The sequence below is a fragment of the Dicentrarchus labrax genome, unplaced genomic scaffold, assembly GCF_905237075.1.
Source record: "Dicentrarchus labrax unplaced genomic scaffold, dlabrax2021, whole genome shotgun sequence".
Taxonomy (NCBI): Eukaryota; Metazoa; Chordata; class Actinopteri; family Moronidae; genus Dicentrarchus; species Dicentrarchus labrax.
This window is the reverse complement of record NW_026136715.1, coordinates 23,263,021-23,288,204: the sequence shown is the minus strand read 5'-3', so window position 1 is coordinate 23,288,204 and position 25,184 is coordinate 23,263,021. Positions and strand designations below refer to the sequence as shown.

General features: G+C 40.7%; 4 protein-coding genes across 12 annotated transcripts in view; 2 read left to right on the top strand and 2 right to left on the bottom strand.

Annotated features, from left to right (window-relative positions):
• Positions 1-25,184, top strand: part of ampd1 (adenosine monophosphate deaminase 1 (isoform M)) — a 207,229-nt gene that overhangs the window by 162,578 nt on the left and 19,467 nt on the right. The gene's annotated exons all lie outside the window — the stretch shown is intronic.
• Positions 1,585-4,030, bottom strand: micos10 (mitochondrial contact site and cristae organizing system subunit 10). The gene is made up of 4 exons (XM_051426545.1): positions 3,820-4,030; positions 2,436-2,483; positions 1,923-2,029; positions 1,585-1,809 (listed from the first exon to the last, which is right to left on the bottom strand). Exons 1-4 carry the CDS (start codon positions 3,890-3,892, stop codon positions 1,804-1,806), a joined length of 234 nt encoding a protein of 77 aa, XP_051282505.1. The 5' UTR covers positions 3,893-4,030; the 3' UTR covers positions 1,585-1,803.
• Positions 4,293-8,506, bottom strand: sike1 (suppressor of IKBKE 1). The gene is made up of 5 exons (XM_051426544.1): positions 7,864-8,506; positions 7,356-7,461; positions 7,130-7,272; positions 6,923-7,036; positions 4,293-5,411 (listed from the first exon to the last, which is right to left on the bottom strand). Exons 1-5 carry the CDS (start codon positions 8,020-8,022, stop codon positions 5,283-5,285), a joined length of 651 nt encoding a protein of 216 aa, XP_051282504.1. The 5' UTR covers positions 8,023-8,506; the 3' UTR covers positions 4,293-5,282.
• csde1 (cold shock domain containing E1, RNA-binding) lies at positions 9,431-23,976 on the top strand. 9 transcript variants are annotated; one of them, XM_051426513.1, is made up of 21 exons: positions 9,431-9,584; positions 12,141-12,854; positions 15,446-15,634; positions 16,325-16,526; positions 16,630-16,739; positions 17,620-17,706; positions 18,110-18,207; positions 18,291-18,372; positions 18,768-18,896; positions 18,996-19,121; positions 19,231-19,446; positions 19,595-19,735; positions 19,855-20,019; positions 21,353-21,460; positions 21,748-21,926; positions 22,019-22,131; positions 22,220-22,339; positions 22,431-22,609; positions 22,757-22,920; positions 23,075-23,207; positions 23,689-23,976. In XM_051426513.1, the coding sequence occupies exons 3-21, from the start codon at positions 15,476-15,478 to the stop codon at positions 23,734-23,736; spliced, it is 2,559 nt and encodes an 852-aa protein (XP_051282473.1). In that variant the 5' UTR covers positions 9,431-9,584; positions 12,141-12,854; positions 15,446-15,475; the 3' UTR covers positions 23,737-23,976. The 9 variants fall into 9 exon arrangements, with proteins under 9 accessions (XP_051282473.1, XP_051282472.1, XP_051282471.1 ...); XM_051426512.1 differs by having other exon boundaries at positions 19,595-19,765; XM_051426511.1 differs by having other exon boundaries at positions 18,092-18,207; positions 19,595-19,765.

Sequence of the window (25,184 nt, the reverse complement as noted above, 5' to 3'; positions counted from 1 at the left end):
TTATATCCCCCGCTCTTGTTAATCCCTGTGTCGGCCACTCCAGCGCGCCTCCCAGCCAGAGCGCACAGCTTCTCAGAAGGAGCGTGTCAAAGCATTGAGCTGTTAATGCATAACCATGCACAATCACAGCCAAGTAATGCTAATTCTGCATCATAGGAACTGGTGTGGGTGGTCTTTTTCCATGTTTGGTCGTGGTGTTTTTTAACTACTGAGGTACAATTATTGAGGCATTACACATATTTGATGACTGCTTTTTCCTCTATTTGCACAAGGACTTTCTCTGGAATTGTGCATTCTACCTGCTTTTTGTTCATCTTTCATGTTTTTTTCTTTTTTAGAGCTGTTGTAGCAATGTCCATTTTATACCCCTAAAATGACTTTTTAATGTTTTAATGATTTACAAGACTGAATCACACTTAATATAAAGAAGCTTTTTACTCTGAAGTCCAAGCCTTAGAAATGTTCCTGTATCCTTCCCGATTCAATAACCTTGTCTCTGACTTGTTTGGAATTTGTTCAACCCTTTTGCACCTTAATGGTGTAATTTTTGACAACTACAGGCCGCACCATATAAAGGTGTTATTTTCACACAGTTTATGTGACTGCTGACCCAATTGGCTGCTCTAGTCACGATGAATTAGGCATATCAGAGAAAAGGGTGTGGACACTTATGCAATGAGTTATTTTGCATTTAAATGTAGTTAATTTACATACCTTTGTGAAGCTTTATCTTCATTTTTCAATTAGTCATTCTTCTGTTGTCAGTATTAAAAAGCCAAATTGCTTTCACTGTCACTCAGTGTTTTTAAAAAAATAAAACATGAAAAATGTCATTAAAACCCACGGATACAAAAGTCACATTAAGGTGCCAATCCTCAATAATAGAGTTGGGTCTAAGTTCATGAAATATTTTTCAGTGACAACAAATTCACATTGCCTGTTCTAAGAGCTATCAGAAAACAATACACCTGGTTCCTACATTATTCTCAATCCAGACAGTGAGATTGAGTGAGACAACAATTATTCACTTCCCAACAGAAGCAACTGAGGGCTAAATAACATAAAACAAAAGCATTCATGGGGTAAAGTCCTGTGCACTCCAGCTTTTCAATAGCCTCGCCAAATACAAAACATAATATGCAACGCTCTCAATTTTCATGCCCCCTCAGAACAGACTAATCTCCATCACTACACCCATCATCTGCCACATCAGACCAGCTGCTGCCAACCTTCTGACCCCCTCTCCCCCACACCAAACCCACCACCTTATGGGATAGCATCTGCATTACGGCCCCCACTTTCCTCCCGGCATATTTCAGAAAATCATTCCCACTCGCAATGTAATAATAAATAATAGGAAATAAACTGAAAACCCCACCTTTTCAAATCTGCATTAACACTTGACTCCTATTACTCCCTCAAGCACCACAATTACTGTTTGGAATGTATTAAGCATAACCTAGCTGTTATAATTATACTATAATTAATACATTACTGCAGTTATTTTTGTACAACTTTTCAGTATGGTATTAAATGGTTTTCAGCCAGCATAAAGCATCTGAGGAAGAATGAATCACAAGGGCATCATTTTTTTAAATTATTTTATTAAATAAACACAGACTGTCCTGATTAGGCACATACAAATCATACAGAGTCATTCTAGGGATGGATCGTTCAACAGGGAGATAAGGATCTAACTGTAGAACAGTGCAAATGGTGACTCCCACAGACAAAACATAGCAAAAACAAAAACAAACAAAAAAAAAAAAAAAAAAACGACAGTCCCTCGATGTCTTGCAGCTATTACTCCTGTTAAAGAATAAACAGAAATCAGTACACAAGTCTTGGTTTAAATAAACAATGACACAGGGTTGTCATTCTGAGGCAGCGATTTTTCTGCAAGTTGTTCAAGTATGTGTTACCTTTTTGCTTCTGTGCTGCAAATAATGAGACCTCAGGTCATTCTGACAGTTGGCGTATGCCATGCCAAGTCCCACTCCCGAGCCAAATGAAATCGGCCATGTGTGCCCTACAGATGAAACAGGTACTTTATCTCTGACTCACTTCATAGTGTACCAAAGATGGCATGTGAAATCCTTTTCACACCCCTTGTTTGTTTTTATTTTTATTTTTTTAACTTTAATATTCACATGCTCATTTTGGTGCTTTTGAGGATGGGTTGCTCTTCTCACAACAAAATCACTAAATATTCTCAATTATACATTTGAATAATTAGTACAGATAGATATGTTTAACAAAAACACTAACTAAAGACTGTCACAGCGCATAAGTAAAAAAGTGTTTAGCTACTTGTACTGTCTGTGCTGCAGTAGCTACAGAGCATCCCTTCTAGCCCTGCTCCTCTTATCAAGGACCTCTGAGCTAAATTAAAGGTTGAAGACGCACTACAGCAACAATCCACTGAAACTACTTACGTTTGAAGAACAGAACAGAAAACACGATTCCTAACCCCAGCCCAGTACCTGGAAAAAGAGGGAGGAATAAACACAGCTGCAGTATGACATGGATGACAATGTACCTTTAACTGACTGTAATTAATACAGCTACAGACCTTTTTCACAGCAGCCATTTTGACATGAAATAGTAGGGTAAACACAGGTGTTATCCATGAAACTAATTAAGGTTCTGTTTCATTCAGTGTAGCAGAGCCTTTCCAGTGAGCCAACATGCACAATAGCAGCACAATGACTCTGTTTGACCTGAATGGAATGCAACCTTCATTAGTATGATAGGTAGCACTTTGTTTACCCTACTATTTCATGTCATGCTGTGAAAAAGGTCTATTGCTTCATGCTTATATAGTTGTTATATGCATGTGTAGTCTCATGCTGTCTCTGACTTGCGTACATTTATATTGTATATTTTTCATATAACCTTAGCACACGCTTTATTGCTTTGTAATGCAGTGTAGGCGTGCAATGCAAGTGTGGGGATTACAGTATTTGCCCCCATATTGTTCTCTGAAACTGGTTAATAATGTGGTGTAATTTCCTCTCGTTGTTTTAAAGAACACCTGCAGTCTTTAGACATAGCCTCGTTTGGGCCAGGTACCTCACTCCAGTAACTGTGTCTATGACAAATCGCACCAAACTCCATTCAAATATTCGACAATTTTATGTTGCTCTGCTTATAAGCAGTATGTACATGACTGAATACCTCCTAACGATAATACAGGATCTACTGGTCTATAATATCAGTGATAGATTAAGCAATACCTTATTTCAATAGATAAAATCAACTTTACACTGCTGCCTACCGCCATTTCTAACGCTAGCTAGCTACGTTCATTCTGGAAAAGGTGGAGTTGACAATGGAAAGTTTTCATGGTATTGTGTTATAGCATGGTAAATAAATGTTTGTTGGTGTTTTATATGGGTGCCGAATTCAGGAGTAGCCAATGCTGTATCGTTAAACGTCTTAATTAATATCTTAGCGAAGTTGTATGTATCGATAAGGAAGAAAGCATCAAATTTACATTTTCTCAATAGTGGTTTCACATAGATTTTGTTGTTGGGAAGAACCTAAAGGAAACGCCAATATTTATGAGTAACGTCAGGGCGAAAGTACTGAAGGTTACCTTTTAAAAAATATATATTAAAGAATTTACCTATCAGATTAAATAAGTCATAGATATCTGACTCTCATGCAGTTGCCCTTTACGAGCCCTTTATGGCTAGCTAGTTAGCCTCTCGCCCGGTCAATGACAGCTGTAGACTACAGTAAAACCTGCTGCCTTTTTTTGTCGGTTTTTGGAGACATTACAATGCCGTTACACGCAGAAGACTTTGGGATATTTACCGAGTTTAATGGCACTGTCTGCCAAGCATCGGTCCCACTTTTTCCCCAGCTCCTTCTCAGACATGCTGAACATTAGCTTGTGTCGGCTAGAAGTGTCAAACACAGCGGTGGTGCTGCCTTCAAGTGCTGTCCGGATTGTTCAATAATTACGATTTGAACGCTGAACGATGCCAAGTGCCGGGTGGTTTTAGGCCGCCGATCTTATTCTAAATATGACTTTATCAGCTCGATGTTGTCGATACGGTCTATGTGTAAAAAATACATATGGTGTATATGAACACTCGTTTATGCCTATTTAATTGAACGTAGCATTACGCCATTCTCGTAAACCTCGCGAGGCGTCATACCCAAAATGGCTTAATGTCGCCATCGTGTGGTTAAAAATAGTACAGGCCAAATGTAACTCGCCTCTACAGATAAAGTATAAAGTATATTCGCGTATTATGGCAGAAAAAAACATTCACATACAAGCATTTTTTTTGCAAATTTATTTTAAAGTTTCTGAATGAAATTTCATTTGACACAAATCAGTATACTGTCATGAAGTCATTACAGCATGTTCACCTTATTAACACTTATTTCCTGAGATGACAATATACAATTTCTGACAACATACAGTGAGCAAACATTTGATACCCACACAAAAAGTTGGCATATTTTTAAATTGTTACCATTAAATAAAGATGTGCCACGAGCTGGGACATTCGATTACTCTGCATCCAAATCTGAAAACTAGAAAACTAAAGTACTAAACATGGAAATCATGTTATATATGAATTCTACAAACAGACTGACAAACGTATCAAATTCATAAAATGATAGACAATCACATATGAATGATCCACTGTCACTCCTCAGCAGGCAAACTGTGTGAAACAGCCAAAAGTCATCGTGTTGGCAGTGATTATCAAGCACAGCCTCTAAAAATGGTGTAGAGTAAGAGTTGGCATCTTAATGGACTTCAAGTGAACTCATAGCAGGGGTGGTTATGAGCATCTTACGCATCGTGAGCGCGTGTGAACAGCAAAGGGGCACCAAAGAGGTAGAAACTGTGTCCTTGAATGTATCTTTGGCCAAAAACAAAATAACCCCCCTTTGCTTTTACTGCCTTTCCTCCAGTATATGTATGCGTCTTTAGCTCCTACTGAATTCCTGTCAGTGACAACTAAGACATCTCATTAAAAGTCACACTTTATGTGGAGTACATTCCAACACAACTTCAGTGATAATACACATACTGTGCATATTAAAACGATAGCTATCATCCAGATATACCCACAGTTAAAGGCCTACTAGAATGCTGTGTTTAAGTGGCCTTCACTACAAAAAATATACTGTGGTTTGACTGCATTCCATCTTATGTAAAAAAAAATAATGTGGTGAACACAGGTGAAGAGATCATAAACCCTGTCCCCTGGTCCTGAAGGTCTTTTAGCCACAACCACAGTTCACTCTGAAGCTGTTCACTCATTGGACACTGGCTGAGGGGACTGTTCCTGTGCTGCTGCTGCTGGCTGGTTGGTTTCTTCTCTCGCCATCTTCACGGAGCCCTTGCTGATGACCAGGAGGTCTCGCAGCTCCTTGTTCTCAATCTGATAAATAAAAAAAGACAATAACCACATACGGAAATATTAGAAAAAGATTTGAGAGTTAAACAGTTATTACTGTTCAATAGTCCCTGTAATTGCATTTTTTCAAATGTTTGATTGTATTGGATTGTAGTAGATATCTCAGAGATGACTAGGTATCCCTTAATCTCTCATAACCAGACCTTTTTTCTAGCACTTTTTTTTTTTTAGAACTGTGCCAGCACTGGAGAAAGGTGAGGCTGAACCCACTATCGTTCAGGTAAGGGGGAAAAACGCTCTGGCTTGTTTGTATTTCTTTAAACTAATCACAATCCAGGATGCAGCGACGGTGCACAAAAACAGTGTTGTGTGGAAACTTGCCATTTGCACGTGGGGAGGTGAGCATTGGTATTAAAATAGCTGAATCCCCACAAATGAAAAGGTAACAGCTAACTTGTTTCGACCAGGTTAGGGTAACTTGCTATTTTCAGCATGTTCATTACTAGCTCAGCACAAGTTGTTGTTGTTGTTTCATGTAGTGATGCTGCACTTGCGAAACGGTAACAGACAGATAGCAGAAGGAGATCAGAAAAGCGACTGCAATAGTCGGCCAATGGCAGGATAATCCTACTAGCCGACTTCCTGTGTGTCACACTAGATTCCAATAGAAGTAAATAGAAAAATATATTGCTGTTATTGTTTAGGCAGAAGTGGGACCAAGTCATTGTTTTGCAAGTCACAAGTAAGTCTCAAGTATTTGCTCTCACGTCCCAAATCTTTAACTTTGAGTTTTAAGTCCTAAACAAATCATAAAGTGCTTTTCACCACCAAATATAACAGCAACACAACAACAGAATGAACAAAACTAAATTATCTTTGGCATACATTTTTTCCAACTGGCGCTCAGTAACAAACTGTTAGCTCTGAATGGTTTTCTACTGAAACTTGATTGGCTGCTGTGGGATTGGTTCAAACAAAGTGCATCTGGGAAATTAAGTGTCAAGTTGCTGGGAATGACTACATTAACATTAGTTGTTTTAGGAAATGAAGGGGGAAGGTACAAAGTATGTTCTAGTCAAAAGGTTCAAGTCCAAGTGAAGTCGGGTAGCATTAGTGTTAAAGTTGACATCAAGATGCAAGTCTTCTTGATTATTTTCAAATCAAGTCTAAAGAAATTTGTCTGACTCGAGTACGAGTCATGTGACTCAAGTCCAGACCTCTGTGTTTGGAGGAACCAACTCTTTAATACAATTGACAGAAATGTGACAACTTGATTCTATATATAAAACACAGAATATGAAATTAGGACAAAAAATGAAAAATAGGCACAGTAATGTAAACTGCATTGTATGTACACGGTATTCAACTACAGTATATTTGTGTAGGTGATACATGCAAAAACATCAGTTTGTGTGCATGTTCAATGTATCTCTTCACCTTATCTAGGAAAGATACCACATAGAGATACAGAGGCAGTATCAGTGTGCTATTTTCATCTACAGATGCTCTTTATTCTACTGAAGCGCTGTGCTCACCTCTAGTTGAGCGAGCCTCTCTCGAATAGAGCAGTAGTGCTGATCATCCACCTGCACTGCTCTCCTCATGACCTGTCCCATCTCACATATCCTCTCCACCTGGCTCTGCACTTCCTGGAAAAAGAGTCAGAAAATCATTACAACTGTGCAACCATTGATTTGAAATCCTAACCTAACGAATGGCAGAGAAATTGAAAACGTGCATACCTTTGCGTGGTCCTCGTGGAGGCTGAGCACAGGTTTGGTGTCCAGCTCCTTCTTGGCCATCATCAGCTGGAGCATCTGCTTGCGGTATCGACCCATGATCAACTCTAGCGCGTACTGGTGTTCTTCAAGAGACAACCATAGTTCTGCAGAGAGAGTCATGAGAGGGTTAGCAGACGATATAAAACACCTGACATACAAACAACAGAAGAGAGTGGCTTCTTTTAACCTTTATTCTCCTGCTGTAGTTCCTTGATTTGAGTGTTTTCCTGAGTCAGAAGGACATGGGGCTTGTATTTGGTCAGCTCCTGAATCTCTGAACTGTCTTCTATGTGCTGGGAGGAGAGACAGAGAGAAGATGAAGCCTCTATCAATGACTGCAATGCCAAACTCCATTCAACAATAAACTAATTTAACATCGTTGTACACATCTACAAATCATCTGAGCGAATCGTTTTTTAAAAAAAAAGTGTAAGGATCTTTAGTTTAACTGGGAAGAGAAGTGACCAGACAAGTTGTTGTTCCCCTGTGTTCTGATACGATTGCGGGAACACTGGAAGAAACATTGGGGGTTTATGGGTTACATCTATTCTGATTTGGTGGGTGAGTTAGAGCTCAACTAAAATCCTGTTGTGCCAGGCCTGTGTGTGTACACGGAGCAGTGCAGCTCTACATAGACAACAGTTACGTACTTGAATGAACTCTCTTTATGAGCGCGTTGAGATGCTCGTCCTTACCTTGTCTGGGAGGGCATTCCCCACCTCTCTCATGCTGTGCACTCTCTGGCTGAGGGCCCCGGACTGCTCTATCAGTCCCTCGGCGGCAGTGTCGTGCTCTTTCAGTCTCTCCAGAAGGGTCCGGGCATCGCCCAACACTTTTTCCAAAGTGCAGGCCATTTACCGGGAACGGACAACTCCTGCGTGTAACGTAAACAAGCTCCTCCACACGACAGAGCTAACAGCTAACCCTAGGTGGAAATAGCCTCCGTTGGCTGTGTAGCGGTAGTTAGCCGAGGCAGCTGCAATGCCTTTATAGCAACGTGTGCAAACTATTGCAGACCTTTGGAAATATGTGTCGGGAAGCAGAATAAGTACAGTACATACAAATAAAATGTCACTCAGTGTCTGTTGTCAAGTCTGTCGTTTCCGTCTGAGACTAACCGATAACGTCACTTCCGCATCTTCTTCTTCTTCTTCTTCTTTTATCAGTCGCAAACCAAGTAAGAGTTAAATATCGCCACCCATAGACATTTGTTTATGTCGCCACCTACCGGAGAGTTTTGATTTGATGGAAGTTTGACAGTAGCAACTGTGAGACTGATTTAATAGCTGTACCGAATCAAAGGCTATGATTCTAAAAACAAAGCAAAACAAAACAGATGTACAGGATGGACACTGTGGTTTGTTAGGAGTCCAACCTGGGGAGCAATAAAAGGAAAGGAAATGAAAGGGTGAGCACTTTATATATTCTAATTGAGACCAATTCACTTTTCTTTAAAACCTTTTTTTCCACCAGGAAAGAGCTAATCATGGTTTTTGACTATTGCATCACCAACACGTCTTCTATACCACACAGAACAGAACAGAGGGTGTTTTTAAAAAAACAACAACTTTACAAGTTTTTAATGTTGTTCGGAGATTCAAATCAGTTCCGTTATTTCAGACATAGACGTGAAGATTCAACATTTTAAATAAGAGTTGTATTTTTTCTTGTTTCACCCAGCCTACAATATATGGTCATGTTGATGATTTACCTCCCAACTCACAGCAGCACACACAAGAATATGGTAAATGAACGCATATAGACTGTATTGTTTATTTGTATAGTCTCTCTATGGTTGGAACTCTTTGGGTAACTTTGGGATTTCAAAGAAAATAAATATTTTGAAAGTTTAACTCATTTTATGATAAATTGATGCACCGGTTTGAGCAAATTTTAGTGCGATTGTTATCAACATTTCAAGTCTCCACACGTACAATGAATAATATGTGAGTGAGGAGTGAAGCATTGCGGCCTTAAATGACATTTCCCCCACAGCCAGTTTCATTCTTGAATACATCCCCAAGTTGCAACGTGTGGCCTCAGAAACTCTACTGCAAGAGGAGAACAGCCACCGTCAACCGGTTGAACACGGCACACGTTTTGAGTTCAGATGTCTTGAACTAGCGAATGACATACTCATTACTATACTCCCAGTAACACGGCCTCCGAGCCCAGGCAGCAAGTTATAGAAAATATCAGATGTATCCCTCTACTGTATGCCCAGTCTCCCATGAATCCCTGCGAGACCACAATGGGCGCTACTCAACAGCAGCTGCCCAGCAATGGCCCCTCTTTCCGTTTAGGCTCTTTGGTTGTCTTAACGCTGTCAAATATCGCGGTAGCCGCCTCCCTAATCACTACGTAATGTGCCGTGCTGCTTCAAGCGGCGCTGGTGACAGTGCTGAAAGCTGTTGGGGTGAGTTTTTTATTAATTTTACGGTTTAATATCACAATTTAAGCATTTGTTTGAAATGCGCCAGTAAGGCATTCTCTGTTACTTATCCAACGAGTCTTTACAATTGACCAGGCTCCGCTGTGCTTAGTCATACGCAGAGCTCGGGCCTGGGTGGGGGCAGCCGTGTTTTTCCTCACCATAAATCACCACACACAAGGACCGAGCAGCTCCGCGGCGTGCTAGCTAACTGTAGCCGCTATTAGCCGCTTAGCATATTGAACGGCCTATCTGCATTGTTAACGCCTCAATTGAACAGGCATGGGTTTATAAAACGTGCCCCAGTGTACATAAGAGACCGCACTCGTGTGACATTGCAGTGTGAAACATTAGTGACCGACGTGTTAGGGTTGAGCACGAGCTTCCGATCGCTTGTCGTAGCTTCTTTGTTGTCCCGTCCTCGTGCCGTTAGCTCAGATAACGTTATCTTTCTGTTGTCTGTGTGATGAGAATAAACTCCGGGACTGCTGATTTATTGTGATTAAATATCTGTAAGTGTACACATCCAGTTTAATAACTGACGGTAGAGGTCGTCTCAACGTCAGCAGCCACCGTCCCAAACTCTGCTTTTGTCTGTTCAGTTAAATTTCTGCCAATGTAACATTTTATCTGATGCCATTTAGTTCTACAAAGTCATTGTTTTTATTATTAAAATAAAGTAATTACTCGGTCACCACAGGAGTGCGAATAGTCCATGGACCCTCGGTATTGTAACAATCCTCGAATAACTGTCCACCAAGTGTGTAACTCCATTTTAGAAATGCCACGAAACGTTTAAGAAAGTGTTTTTTTGGTGTGCTTGTGTCGGTGGACAAGAAGGACACGGTTCAGCTCTTACTCTCCGCCAACTTTTTGAGCAGAGACTGCAAGCCACGTACCTGCGATTACTACCAAATAACTAAAAAAAATGTCTGGTGTGCTAACTGTTTGAGCTAACTTGTGTCGTACTGACACTGTCGCAGTGAATTAATTTCCATTTTAAGAGTCGGAAACGCCCGGGGGTACTGGCTGTTTACGACTTTAGCATTAGCGACATGCTAATCCGTCTGGTTCTGTTGGTCCACACAAGGTCATTAAGATGATGGGATATATACTCAACTGTTAATGTGTGCGTAGTTTGGTGTAATGGGCAGTTAAAAAAGACGAAAAGCAACCCGTCCTCGATTGTCTACACTCATTTTAGAGTTTTACATGTGTTGGAAATTAGCTGGCTAGCCTAGATGTGACGTTTTTGCATGCCGCAACGTGTTGGATCAGGCCATGTTAGCAGTTCCAGCTGAGGACGGCGGATTGCTAGGAAGTCACATGGTTGGTCCTGCCAGGGTGGCGCTTGTTCGGGCCCAGATCAGGGTGGCACCGCCGTGTTAAAGCTTGCGAGACTTTATCGATTAGCCGTTCTGTCGTATTTAGGACAGTGTGTATGGTTCTTAGTCTTTCTTGTTTAATGATTACCGAGATAAACTGTAGACTACTCATGAGAAAGTGCTGAAACATCCAATCGGTGCTGGTGCTTCAGTGGGTGGACTGTTTTCTCTTTCTGCGTCACCAAAACTGAGGGGGGGAGGGCAGAAAAGCCCATCTCCTCCGAGGTTGTTTTCACTGGAGTCGTCTGCTGTCGTTGCGTATAACCTTTAACCCACTTAACCAACCCATCCTGTGATAAATTACTTAATTTCTACAGTCATTAGTACAGCTGTTATTGTCACTGTACAGCTTTAGTTCTTGTGGGTCAAGAATTCACCCGAGCACTGCAAATAAAACTAACACACACAAAGCTTGTTTGTTAATGTGGATTATGACATTTGGGTCTGAATACCAAGGAGACACCTTCAAAAACAGCCCCCCTCTCTACTGCTAGGAATCCATTGAGCATTTTCACAATGTTACATTTTAACTTTTCAGGAAGTATGTGGGATGGGAGTCATTGCAACATAGTCACAGCAAAATGGATATCATGTGTCCTGGGTTGGCTCACCCAGCTTGTTTTGAAAGCAGTGCATTTAGGTCAACAACACTCTGCTTTTACCTACTGAAGGGGGATCACTTTCTAAGTTTCCAACAAAATATTTAGCAAAATTCACTCGCATGGTACAACACACAAAAAACTAAATATCATGGCCCGAACTGAAGGTATGCTCAGGGACTTGTTGATCTACAGCTCTTGCCTGCTAGTCAGCTGCCTGTCATTGTGGGCTGTATCTAGAGGCATCTGAGGAAAACCTATTTTTATACTTGTGAATCTGGGGGCAAAGAATCTAGTGTTCTCAAAACAAACTTCAGGCCACTGGTCTTCAGGCTTGTTACTGTTGTTCACGTGACAGAAAAAAGTGAAATTCTTATCATTTGATAGTGTAATTACATTTCACTGCCTCACTGCAAACTCTTGGAGCCACTTTGTCTTTTTTGTGCCAACAGTAAACATTTGATCTGTGATTTTTTTTTTTTTTTAAATCAACATAGGGTGAAGTCAAAGTCATCAATTCTGCTGAGCTAACTAAATCTTCTTTTTCCCCCCAACAGTATGAAGTGAAACGGAACTGAATTTTTGTACCATCCGCAACTGCTTCAAGTTCAGATCATAACAAAGAAACCGAAGATCAACCTCCCCAAGACAAGCAAAGTTGCAACACCGAAGACACACTGAAAAAAAGGATCACTTCAACGGTTTAAAACACAAGAAGTAACCAAATCCTGAAACGACCAAAGAAGACACACATCAGCCCAATTGAAACACAGAAGAGAAGCAATCCTATGCCCAAGCATATTCTGAGAAGACAATAACTGATCTGAAACCAGAAGTTTGTGCCTACTCAACAGCTTTGACAAAGCACACGTCCCAACGCTGCTCCTAGCCCTCCTCATCCTCACCACACCACCGACTCACCGGGGTGTGGAGTGGGCTGCTATCTGCTAGTTTTTTTTTCTCTCCCCCATAGTTCCTCCGGTCTTCCCTCCCTCTACTCTCACACTGTTTTCATTATAATTTTTTTCTAAGCAGTGTTATTGCACCTGCGTTTTGCCTTTTTTTTTTTTGAGCTAGATTTCTCCCCCTTTTTGCTTTATGCAACCATCTAGAACTTGTGCCAGAAACCTGTAACAAGTGTGTGTGTGTGTGTTTGTGTGTGTTTGTGTGTGTGTGTGTGTGTGTGTTCAACTGTGTGCGTGAAGAGATCTGCAGGACCTGCATAGTCACCGAGATCCTAAGAATTACAAGATTCAAGACGACAAATAAAGGTGGGTCTCAGTTGTAGTCCCTTCGTAACACGAGACCTGTCATGTTAATGACAACTGTACTTTTTAACTGTTTAGTCACTTATGATTTAATTAGTCATGTTTTGAATGATTTCCTCCCCCCCCAATATGCTGAAAACTTTTCCCTGTAAGCGGTTTACAAAAATCACACAGAATTTGATACTGCAAGTTGGGTCAGAAACTGTAATTGATAAATTCCCTGTTTTGTACACATTACCCTAATATACAGATGTACAAACACAGATTGTGTCACACTCTCAATTCTGATTCAGTTTGGCCAGCTGTGCTGACTTTTGGGCAGCAATGCAGAGGTGGTTTTCTATCACTGAACACAAACAACAATGCTTTTGTTCTTGTTTGCTTTAGCACATCCAACTTTGACCAGGACATGTACTATTTTTTTAATTTTTAAATTTTTTTAAATGGGTTTTATTGAAACTTTCTGGATTTGTGCGCTCATCAATTAGTTTGGGGTTCTCAATTTTTAAATTGCAGCATCTACTATTTCGCAGCTGCTGATTTCACTGATTGGCACACCTTCAAAGAATGGACAGCATATTAGCTTGGCACATGATTAACATTCCTGATATGGAATGAGTGTGATATGTGACAGAACTGAAGGTTTTATTGTCAGTGACCTCTAGGGCTGCACAACATGGTAAAATCATCATATTGCGATTCATGCTTATGTGGGAATTACATTTTCTTTTTTCATTACAAATTGAATTAAATCTGGAGAACAATATTTGTAGACCAGGCTATCTGCAGCATTACAGTACTTCATTATAATGCTGTGTTGTCACAAATTTTACCTTTATCAAAACATTACAGCTCCTGCAGTTTGTGTATTGCACTTGGCCATATTGCGATTTTTATAATATTTAGATTAATTGTGCAGCCCTAGTGACCTCTACACCTCTTCTATGAAGCATAAAGCTAGCTAAACTGAACCGCTACCATTTCCAAACAGTTAAAACGGTTATTCAATTCAGTTTGAGAATGATTTGACTGCCTTCCCACACCCAGCCCGCACCTCTTTCCTGTTATGTCGTTTTCAAGTCATATCCTCCCTGATTTTTGCCTTTTCTGGGGGGTAAAAGCCCACCGCTATTTTCCTTTGTTTGTGACACTTGGCACACTGGCTGTCCTATCTGCCTTACCCGTTATGTTTGTTCCTCTCTTCACCCTTGCAGACATCCAGCGGTGTATCATTTGGGTGGTTACATAAAAATAGTACTTAACAGTCAAGCAAAAACATTCAAACAAGTAATCAAGTTCAGCAAGTGCTCAAGCAACTTTGGTCCGAGTTTATGGGAAAATATGGGCAGCCCCTGGAAAGGCTTTGTTGAGTTTACCTTGCCTGCGTCGCCACCCACCGCGTTTGTTAGCGCTGACCTGAGCAGCACCTCCCCTGTCGGACTCAGCCTGTCGCCATATGGCCGATCCGTAAGTTCCACCTTCCCACCTCTTTTCTACGTGCCCCACCCCATCGAACACCCATCCACCCACCTTGCCCCGCATCTCTCTGCTGTGAATGGCCTAACCTCTTTCATCCTTTTTCGGGCTCCCGAGACAAGCCTCTATTAGTTATATTGTTGCAGGGTGAGGGGTGTTCTTCTGATTTAGACTGTAGAAATTTGGCACTCTTCATAAGCCTTGAAGAGTCCTTTTTTTTTTTTTTTCCCCCTCAATTTTACTTTTGCGGCACAATCCAGTGAAACCTTAGTCAGACCGTGACACGTGCACATCGTGTTGAGCTACATTAATGCTGGTATATAACTTCTCTCAAATCAAAGCAACAAAGTTAAAGTACATACCAGTTGGTCCCTAGTTTTAAAAAAAGAAAATTAGAGGAGTAGCTCTTTGCGATAGTGCATAACAGGGCCTAACAGAAGAGGCTGCTCTGGGACCCCCCTCATAACCCATAACCCATCACAAACTCTGTCCACTGTAGATGCAATGCTACCTGACCTGTCATTTGCATTTTCCAATTCTCCATCTTCAGTAGTTTTATTTTACCTGATCTTGTAGCATTTGCGACACTTCTCTTAAACTATTTCCCCCTAACTTGCTGCACAAAGAAGTTGGTCGATTAGTTGTTGGTCTTCTTTGTAGAGCCGTACCTGTTAGAAAGCACTAGTGTTTTGAACCACTTAGTGCCATTGGTGGATACTGTAATGTGAGATTGTCATGGTAGCAGATCCATCGTTACTGAGTGGCCTTATGGTTTTCTGCTTGGGATTTTGGTGTCAGGATTTTCTTACAGTGGTGTTGGTTGTGATGAGCCGCGATATATTATATTATTGGAGGAATCTTTGTACACATGAATGTGTAGTTTATTGCTGTGATATTGTGAAACTTGTATATATGTTGGACCTCCCAAAATCGGTGCATGTCATGGGTACAACTATCAGCAGAATAGTAGTGTCCAGTAGACGATGCAGTATTTTATACTGAAATGCTGTAAAACTGGTTTTGCATAATTTAATAACTTGTGATATCTGGATAAGGGTAATTATAAGAAAACGATGTAACTATGCTCTTTTTCAAAGCTGTTGCCTCCTCCCCAACAGCATATCAAAGCCCTATCCCCAGTGTCAGAAATGGAACGAGGCTCCTCTGAACCTCCAGTGGCTCGCAACACTGGCTCTGCCCCATCTACCTCTACTGGTCCCATGCCTATCCCTCGCTCCTCTTCTGTCTCTTGCCATCCCCACCCAGGAAGTAAAAAACACAAGCGGACTCCGTTGTATCAGAGATCAGTAAGGGGGCATGTTCGGTGGTGCCCACACTGACTTAACAGCCCAGTGAGCTGCTGTTTTGTCATGTGACTTTTGCTTAACAGCATGGTATGTTGCGTGAAATAAGAGTTCAACCAGGTTGCAGTGGCAGATTTTGATGAGTGAATTTTTATAGATTTTCCAGTATATTTAAGCGTTGGTAGAGGGAGGTGAAAAGTTTTTTTGGTTTTTTTGTTTTTAACACTTGTCTGTCTAACCCGAATTGCATGGAATTTCTGCAAAGTCTTGTTAGTGCTTTAGGTGTTTCGGAAGTAAAATCACTTGACAAATTGAGTGAATTTTAGTGCATGACACTTGTAAGCCAAGGTGCCACACGGTGTCGTTATTGTGTGTGTTCATTTATATTTTTCAGTCGATGGTATAAAATGTCCTGAAATTCTGTGTAGGCATCATCAACGTGTGTGCTCTGTTGATGAACATATACCCCCAGAAGACTCTGATGTAGCTTTTGCTTTTTTCCCCTCCCCACTTCCTCTGAAGTTTGCTCTACCTGCATGTTTTGAAGTGATTTCTTTTTTTGTTTGGTTTTTTAAGGTTGGCATCAAACACTGCATTAAACTGCAGCCTCTTTTTTTTTTTTTTCTTTTCTTGTTTGCTTCATTATGACCCACTCCTGGATGCATTTTAACACTTGCCTCTTCTCTTCCTCAGATGAGTTTTGACCCAGGCATGCTCCATAACAATGGACACACTGCATACGCCACAAACGGCACAGGGCCTGGCATTAGAGAGACTGGTGTAGTGGAGAAACTTCTGACTTCTTACGGGTTCATCCAGTGCTCCGAACGTCAGGCTCGTCTCTTCTTCCACTGTTCCCAGTACAATGGCAACCTGCAGGAGCTTAAAATAGGGGGTGAGAGCCTTGGACTTGTGTACCAATCATACATACTTAAGTTGTTGTTCCTGTATCATTCAACATGTGCTAAGTGTGTTCTCTTCTGCTTCTCTGTCCTCAGATGATGTAGAGTTTGAGGTATCCTCTGACAGGCGCACTGGCAAGCCCATAGCAGTGAAGCTGCTAAAGATAAAGCCAGAGGTGCTGCCAGAGGAGCGCATCTCGGGCCAGGTGGGGCCAGACCTGCACGCCTATCCCTTTACTGTGCTGCATGGTTATATTCATCCAGTTAAGGAACACCATTTTATTTTTGGTTCTGTCGTTGTCTGTCAACTTAACATGTATATCGCCCATTGTGTGTGTTTGGGCGGGGGATGTTATTGTAAGTAGACTGTAAAATTTGGTCCCCCTCTAATCCCCCATCTAAATTAAACTTTTTCCTTCAAGATTTCCAGTACATTTGAATTTCAGATTTGGCTTGTTGTGCTGACATGCATGTTTACTGGAGCTGTTGAATGTCTATTGAACAAATATGGTCAAGTGATCAATGTAATTGCCCAGTGGCTATATTAATTTCTCTGTGAATGTTCACAGCAACTAGTTATAATTCAGTTGGTCAGTTTCACAAGCTAAACAAATCTTACATGTACCATTCTGGTACACAGTTGTAAAGAGTCAAAGAGCCTGACTGCTGCATCATTTAAGTTGAGGTCAGCAATGGGAAGGCCGAGCGGTGCTATGGCAGACTTTTTGGTTATGTACACTTCATTAATGCAGACACATAATGAATCTAATTCTACTCTACCTCACACTCATACTGATTCATTCACTCACTAACATGTCAGGTTATCAACATGCTAGAGGCTGTTGGAGGCCTGACTGTGTACAGATTTTACACAGCAGCACAGTCATGTACATGCAGCTCTGCTAACCTGTAGATGGTTTATCTGTGATACTTGATATACTTGTTACTGTGACATTTGAAATTCAGCCATTTCATCCATCCATCATGTCCAGAATTATTTTAGTTGGGCTATGTAATGACAATGAATATTCAACCTAGGATTGGCAAAGCAGTGTGTTAATGGCCTCCGCCTGCAATTTCTTGCAGGTTGTCTCAGCAATCCCGGTGCACTTGGATGGAAAGTCTGCTCCTGGCCAGGTGCCCACTGGCAGTGTTTGTTACGAAAGAAACGGGGTAAGAAAAGTAGCATGGATTACAGCATGCTTCATCAATGCAAGGCAGAATGTTAATTTATGTACAGACAGCACTCTGTTACTTATCCCATGCTTACCTGGGTAATTCTAAATGCTTACTTAGTACTTACATCTGCTTCCATGTTATAGTTAATGATAATGTGTCTCAATGATCTACAACCGTATGCTCAGAAACTGCATGTGCTCACTCCAGACACCATGGGGTAAATCTTAAGCCTCCACAGTACATGGCTGGTTGTCCTTTATTTATATATATATTTATATAAATATGTATGTATGTATGTATTTTTTTTTACTCTGTCTGAAATGTGAAATATTGTTACGATTAATAGGTGTACCCTAAACTCTTTAACAAAGTTTTACAGTGGTGTGATGTTCCACAGGAAGTGTTCTACCTTACCTACACTCCTGACGACGTGGAGGGTAATATCCACCTGGACACAGGCGACAAAGTCAGCTTTTACATGGAGACCAACAAGCAGTAAGTCTTTACACCATGTCAGAAATGTCTTAATACTTCCCAGCTGGCACTGGATAGTTAGATTTATTGCTCTTGTTTTTCAGTACCGGTGCAGTCAGCGCTCGTAATATTCAACTTGTGAAGAAAAAGCAAATGAGATGCCAGGGTGTGGTGTGTGCTACAAAGGTAAGGACCACTGATATCATTACATGGACCAGGGTTCTTAAACAATTCAGATATAGTCTGGTAGTGGTGGTTCTTTTTGACTTCACAAAACTAAATGCAAAAACGATTGAGAAACGAAGTCCTACACTTCCCTGTCAACCCAGGAACTGATCTGTTTTTAGATGGGTTAGTTAATGCCGGTTGTATCTGGTTCCATACCATGATTTCCACCATACAGATGAATATGATATATTGACTAAAATGCATACATAAATTTGAACATGAGTTACTTTAGCCTCAGCATAAAAAAATTCCTCTAAGATAATCCACTGAACTCTTAATACAGGCCCTGGATCTTCCGTTGTGAGTCATAGGTTGCTGGTACCTGTTGTGTTGAACCATATGTTGTCCTTTAGGAGGCGTTTGGATTCATTGAGAGAGCCGATGTGGTGAAGGAGATCTTCTTTCACTACAGCGAGTTCAAGGGTGATCTGGAGGCTCTGCAGGCTGGAGATGACGTTGAGTTCACCATCAAAGACAGAAATGTAGGCGCTTTTCAGCAAATTTGGATATATCATTATTTACTGATCAGCCTGAATATTTGTGTACAACATTGTTTATATTTTATGTTCTTGTGGTCATAGGGTAAAGAAGTAGCCACAGATGTGAGGCTGCTCCCCCAAGGAACGGTCATCTTTGAGGATATCAGCATTGAGCAGTTCGAAGGCACTGTCGTCAAGGTCATTCCCAAGGTTCCCACCAAAAACCAGGCAAGTAGATTGAAGGTCTTTGGTTTTAAAAGCAAGCAGGGAACTGTGACCCACCAACCAAGAATATAACCAACAACTTTGACATATCCTTTTCTTCCTGCTTCCATAGAACGACCCTCTACCAGGTCGTATCAGTGCCCGGATTGGTTTCACTGATAAGGAACTGCCGTTTGGTGAGAAGGACACAAAGTCCAAGGTGACCCTTTTGGAGGGAGATCACATACAGTTCAACATCTCCACCGACCGCCGAGACAAGCTGGAGAGGTCTACCAACATCGACATCCTCCCAGACACCTTCAACTTCACCAAGGAGACCCGTGAAATGGTGAGTATTACGAAAGAGTAAATTTGATTTTCCTGGTCAATTTGTATATGAAGCATGATGAGAAGGAGAGAGGGAGAGAGAGATTCATCCATCAAACTGAAGTGAATACCGATTCAGACATTAACTTTGTCACCCAATCTTCTCCTAGGGTGTGATTGCGGCTATACGTGATGGCTTTGGCTTCATTAAGTGTGTGGATCGGGATGCCAGGATGTTCTTTCATTTCAGTGAAGTTCTAGAGGAGAGCCAACTGCACATCTCCGATGAAGTGGAGTTCACTGTTGTGCCTGTAGGTCCTGTTTATAAGCTTTTCACAAAAGTATGTATTCAGTATTATTCCTTAAGCAGGTCCATTCAAATAATTTTTTGTCAATAACAAACTAAAAGTAAATGTCCCACTGTTTCCAGGATATGCTGTCTGCTCAGAGGAACCATGCAGTGCGCATCAAGAAGCTGCCCAAGGGCACAGTGTCCTTCCATACCCAGTCTGAGCAGCGCTTTGTGGGTGTGGTGGAAAAGGAAGTTGTGGCAACCCCCAACAAGAATACTAGTCCCACCAAGACCAAGGAGAAGGTACTATTATGACCAGAATTTTTGTACATGAAAATACCACCAGAATCAAAAACAGTAGCCTTATAGTCCACTCCAACCCACTTCATCGACCGACATAATCTACCCACTTCCCAATTTTTGTTTTAGTTCTAATTTTCCTCTTTGCTTTCTCCTCCAATGACTTCATCCTGTTCATGCTCCTTGTTGGTTAGAAAAAAGACAAGGTAGGACTTGAACCTCCTGCATGAAGCCACATCAATGAAGCCTCACAAATAAAAGATAAAGATGCTCGTATTCTAGACAAATTGTACAAACTTATACAAATAGTCTATACGTTTCACTAACATGTAGGCTAAGATAATTATTTGATTCCTAAACTTTAGATGAACAATCTAAAGGTCAGCTATCAACAAATAATGCAGCGTGATGTTCACAAGCTTTGCTGTCTAATGGATGTCTTATTTTATTTTTTTTTTTTAAGGGTAAAGTTGTAGAAAAGGTCAGTCTTTGCAGGCTTCTGGCCCACTGATTGCCTCCTTTATCCTGTTTTATTTGACAGCATGGTGTTTGATCACCAATTAACCCGTAAACCCGAGTCTTGTATCACTGGTTCAGTGTGTTGTAGGGCTGCACAATTAATGATGAAACGGTAGTCCTAGTTACTAGTATGGTTTGTGGGAACCATCTTAAGTATTTTTATAAAATATATCATTCAATAAAGTTTTCTTTTTGTCCTACCAAATGATGTAAGCAGCATCTGGATTAGTCATTTAATCAGCATTTATCTGGTCTCCATTACACCATCCCTTTTTGGCACTTGAATTCAAGATAGTAAAAATACATATGTGTGTGTATATGTTTGTAAACACTTACTTTACTTTTGTTGGGATTAAGTGCCTAACATATACTTTCCAGTAAATGACATGCTGATTGGTTCAGGCAATTACTGTGAATAACTGTGGAGAGAATAAACTAAGTATTGCAGAACTGTTCCCAATAATATAATGATAGTGGAAACTACAATAGTGCTGGGTAATTATGCAGCCCTACATTGTAGGCTGTAACTCAGAGCTGTCGCAGTAGACTAGCCGAACGCTAACCAATTAGGCTGCTACAGAATGATGCAATGCACACTGGTGCCTCTCGTATGCTTGTGTAGACAATCTGCGCACCTTCATCTAATACACTTCATCCTATGAAATCATCTGTTTGAAACAGTTGAGACATTGGTAGCTTACACCAGTTTTGTTGCAGCATTGATGAGATAATCGACCTTGGCTGGGGACAGCTGGATCAGCTATTGGTGGTGCTAATTTCTTATAATGATGATTTACGTTTGTTTCACTCTCTGTAGGAAGCTGAGGAAGGAGTTATTGCATATGAAGACTGCGGAGTGAAGCTCACTGTGCCATACCATACCAAGGACCTGGAGGGAGGAGGCTACCCACAAGTCGGAGACAAGGTATTTGAGAATTAAATTAAGACGGTACCAAAGGAAAACAACGAGAAACTCTTACTTAAAAGGATTTGCATATTGAAGTAATGAGCTCAATTGTTAGTCACTTCCAAATAGGTGGGGAATATGCGGGCTGCTCCCTATACCAGACCTAGACTGCTAATATAACCCACTTTGTTTTTATTTTTTATTTTTTTGTAGTTGTTTGCCGTGACTTTTTCCTAATTCATACATGAAGACCTTTGTGTTTTTGCCTTTCCACTGTGTGTGACGTATTGACTTTTGTACTTCAGGTGGAGTTCTCTATCAACGAAGTGAAGCGAACTGGCCAGCAGAGCGCAGTCTCCATCAGGGTCCTCAACCGTAACGCCTCCAATGCGAAGAGACTGCATGGATTTGTTGCCACACTGAAGGACAACTTTGGCTTCATTGAGACAGCAAATCATGACCAGGAGATTTTCTTCCACTACAGGTAGTAAAGGTTAAAGTTCTAAGATGCGTTTTTTGAGGGATTTAGTTGCTCATTTACCTATTAATGGCTTCTTATATTGGATTTCTCCTCAGTGAAATGTGTGGAGACTTGGAGAACTTGGAGCTGGGCGACACTGTGGAGTACACTCTCTCTAAGGGAAAAGGAAACAAAGTTAGCGCTGAAAAGGTTACTAAAGTGGCTGCAGGTATGATAGGTTTAATTCTAGCTATATCACTTATAATATTCATATTTGGAATGTTTGGTGGCCTACAAATAGTGTTTGTCACATTCAGTGAATGGCATTGGTGAGGATGTCGGTGCGACAGTGATGATGGGGAAAGTCATCCGTCCCTTACGCAGTGTGGATCCCTCCCAAACGGAATACCAAGGGCTTATTGAAGTCACAGAGGAAGGTTGGTATAGTGTTATGAGACTTGTAGACCAACATTTAAAGCACTGTTAAAACTTTGGATGATATTGATCCTACTCTTTTTGGTTGTTCAGGTGGAACTAAAGGCCAGAACTATCCCTTTGGAATCATGGGTATGGCAAATAAGGCAGATTGTCTGCAGAAAGGAGAACTTGTGAAGTTCCAGGTTTGCACAGTTGCTCAAACTGGACAGAAGATGGCCTGTAATGTGGTCCCTCAACGCAGAGCCATGGTGGAGTGTGTCAAAGACCAGGTAGTGATCCGTTACTCGTTTCATTAGCACTCATTGCATCTCACGTGTCAGAAATCTGTGTTGAACTTACCTTTACTACAGTATTACAGCTGGAGTATGTTGTAATGCCAATTTTGAATCCTGAGGTTGTTGTTTTGTTGTCCCCAGTTTGGCTTCATCACATATGAAGTTGGTGAGAGCAAGAAGCTGTTCTTCCATGTAAAAGAAGTGCAAGATGGCCTGGAGCTCCAGACCGGGGATGAGGTGGAGTTCTCTGTTGTCCTCAATCAACGCACAGGAAAATGTAGTGCCTGTAATGTACGCAGAGTGAGGTAAGGACTCCAGCAGACAATTAATGTTGTAGAACCTGGTTTACAGTTTTCTGGATAGAATTCTGCCTTAACTTGTTGGCAGTACACTGTATGTTAAACATTTTTAAGTAACATAGACCTCAGACCGATTATCTTCATGTGCCTAACGTTACAGTGAGGGGCCTAAACCGGTGGTGACTCCGCGTCCTGATCGTCTGGTGAACCGATTGAAGAGCATCACTCTTGACGACGCCAGTGCTCCTCGCCTGGTCATTGTGAGACAGCCCCGTGGTCCTGACAATTCAAAGGTACAACCAATCCTGTGCTATTGCCTTATTTTATCTGTACTATGTATGTTCTTTGGTCTGATTTGTTAATCATAGCTTTAAATACCTTTTTTTATTATTTTTTATTAATAATATTGTAAATATTTATGTATAAAATAAGTGTTTTTAATGATAGAATTTATACCAGTACATATAGTGGAAAACAAGGCTCTATACTGAATCAGCTGGATTAGATCAGAATGAAGTACCTGGAAAAATCAATGTAGATAGGTGTTGCATTAATGCAAAAATTGTACTATTGCCATATGCAGTTAACAGTAACTGCACATCAGCTGACAAGATGTATATGGCTGGCTTTTAGGGTTTTTATTATTTTTTTTAATGTTAAGTATTTAGAGTTAATAGTTTTAGATCTTCCTCCCTGTAACTTCTAATAGTCATTGGAATAATTTTGCATTTATTTAAGCTGCAAGACTAATATTTCTGTCCCCATCCTGTTCAGGGCTTCAATGTTGAGCGCAAGACCCGCCAGCCAGGTGTCATTGACTGAGCAATACAGAGCCCCGCCCTGTTTGGTGTTGGTGGGATGCTGTCCCAAAGGGCAACAGCAGGGGATAAGGGAATTAAATTTAACACATGCTTGTACACAAACTCATACACAAAACATACGCACACATACAGTAATCGGCATGTGTAATCTTTGTCCCCATTGATACCTGCGTGGGAACTTTTTTCATTCCACAGTTCCCTGCCTCCCATGTATGATGTACTTGATAAAGAGTTCCACACTGCGGTGTACGTGGGATCTGAGTGTGTGTGTGTGTGTGTGTGTGTGTGTGTGTGTGTGGGGGGTGTGTGGCGTGTGTGCGTGCGCGTGTGTGTGTGTGTGTGTGATGTATCCTAGGAGTCATCATAGTGTGTGTAACTGAGATATTTGTTTCTGAGGGTCTTGTACCTCTAAATCAGAGTGATGACTGTGTGGCTGTCTATGTCCTTATCTTTTGAATCTGCTTTGTCTGGAATTCTGCACCTGTAATCTGTCCAGTAGTTTTGCCTGGGTGAATGAGTGTGATTGTTGGCATGTCTTTTGAGCATCTGCTCCTTTATTTTTTTTTTTTTTTTTTTTCTCATATTTTTTTTTGCTCCTTTACCCATGGAAACTTAAAATGCATTCATTGTAAAGTTTCCACTACTGTATGCTTTCCTACAAGACGCATAAAGCAAAGCAAAGTTCCCTCCATAAGGAGGATCATATTTCTCATATGTGCGAGCTTAAACTGAGGATTCTTCTCTGCTCGGTTTTTTGAGCAGTTTTTAAAATGCTTTATTGAAGAGCTGAAGTGAAAGCATGGTGTGTGTGTATGATGTACGTGAATGTCAAAGTAGTTAATCTAATGGGATTTACTTTTACCAATCTGGAGCCTTTTAGATACCTTTTTGGTATTCACATGCTCCACTTAAGCAATTTTTCCCAGGTGCAGAATTCCTTGTGGCATCTTATATCTGCGGTTCTTTTATACTATGTTTTTTTTTCTCTTTTTTTCTCTTGCACATATTTTTGCTTTTTTTTCCATTGAAACTCAATCTGCTAATATTGAATTAAGTAAGAATAAGGTGCCTAAAAAAAAAAAAAAAAAAACTACAAGCAAAATTAAATAAAAAAACAACAAAAAATTAGATGTATCCTCTGTTCCCAGCCAACCGCCAAAATATTCAGAACAATCTTAGGGTGGCTTTCTTTTCTAGTAGAAATAATACTGATATGCATCCCAAACCTGTGGGTTGAACTATACTGTATGTAATGTGTGCTTTTTTTTTTTCTTAGTGAAAGTTCAAACTTCAGATATAATGAAACGAATTTAACTTAAAGAAGGAGAAAAGTAAAGTATTAGAAATTCAGTCTAAAAAAAAAAAAAACAAACAAAAAAAAAACTAAGAATCAGGATATCAGTTATTGTGCTCTGGAGACATGCTGGGTGAGCTTTGTGCCTCTGCACA

Coding starts and splice junctions, on each gene's coding strand:
- micos10 (XM_051426545.1), bottom strand. CDS start 3,892: ATGTTCAGCATGTCTGAGAAGGAGCTGGGGAAAAAGTGGGACCGATGC. Junction 2,484..3,819: donor AGACAGTGCCATTAAACTCG/GTAAATATCCCA, acceptor CTCTTTTTCCAG/GTACTGGGCTGGGGTTAGGA. Junction 2,030..2,435: donor TTCTGTTCTGTTCTTCAAAC/GTAAGTAGTTTC, acceptor TTTCATCTGTAG/GGCACACATGGCCGATTTCA.
- sike1 (XM_051426544.1), bottom strand. CDS start 8,022: ATGGCCTGCACTTTGGAAAAAGTGTTGGGCGATGCCCGGACCCTTCTG. Junction 7,273..7,355: donor ACTACAGCAGGAGAATAAAG/GTTAAAAGAAGC, acceptor CTCTCTCTGCAG/AACTATGGTTGTCTCTTGAA. Junction 7,037..7,129: donor TCCACGAGGACCACGCAAAG/GTATGCACGTTT, acceptor CTCTTTTTCCAG/GAAGTGCAGAGCCAGGTGGA.
- csde1 (XM_051426506.1), top strand. CDS start 15,476: ATGGAACGAGGCTCCTCTGAACCTCCAGTGGCTCGCAACACTGGCTCT. Junction 19,122..19,230: donor AGGTTCCCACCAAAAACCAG/GCAAGTAGATTG, acceptor CTGCTTCCATAG/AACGACCCTCTACCAGGTCG. Junction 22,921..23,074: donor TGTAATGTACGCAGAGTGAG/GTAAGGACTCCA, acceptor CTAACGTTACAG/TGAGGGGCCTAAACCGGTGG.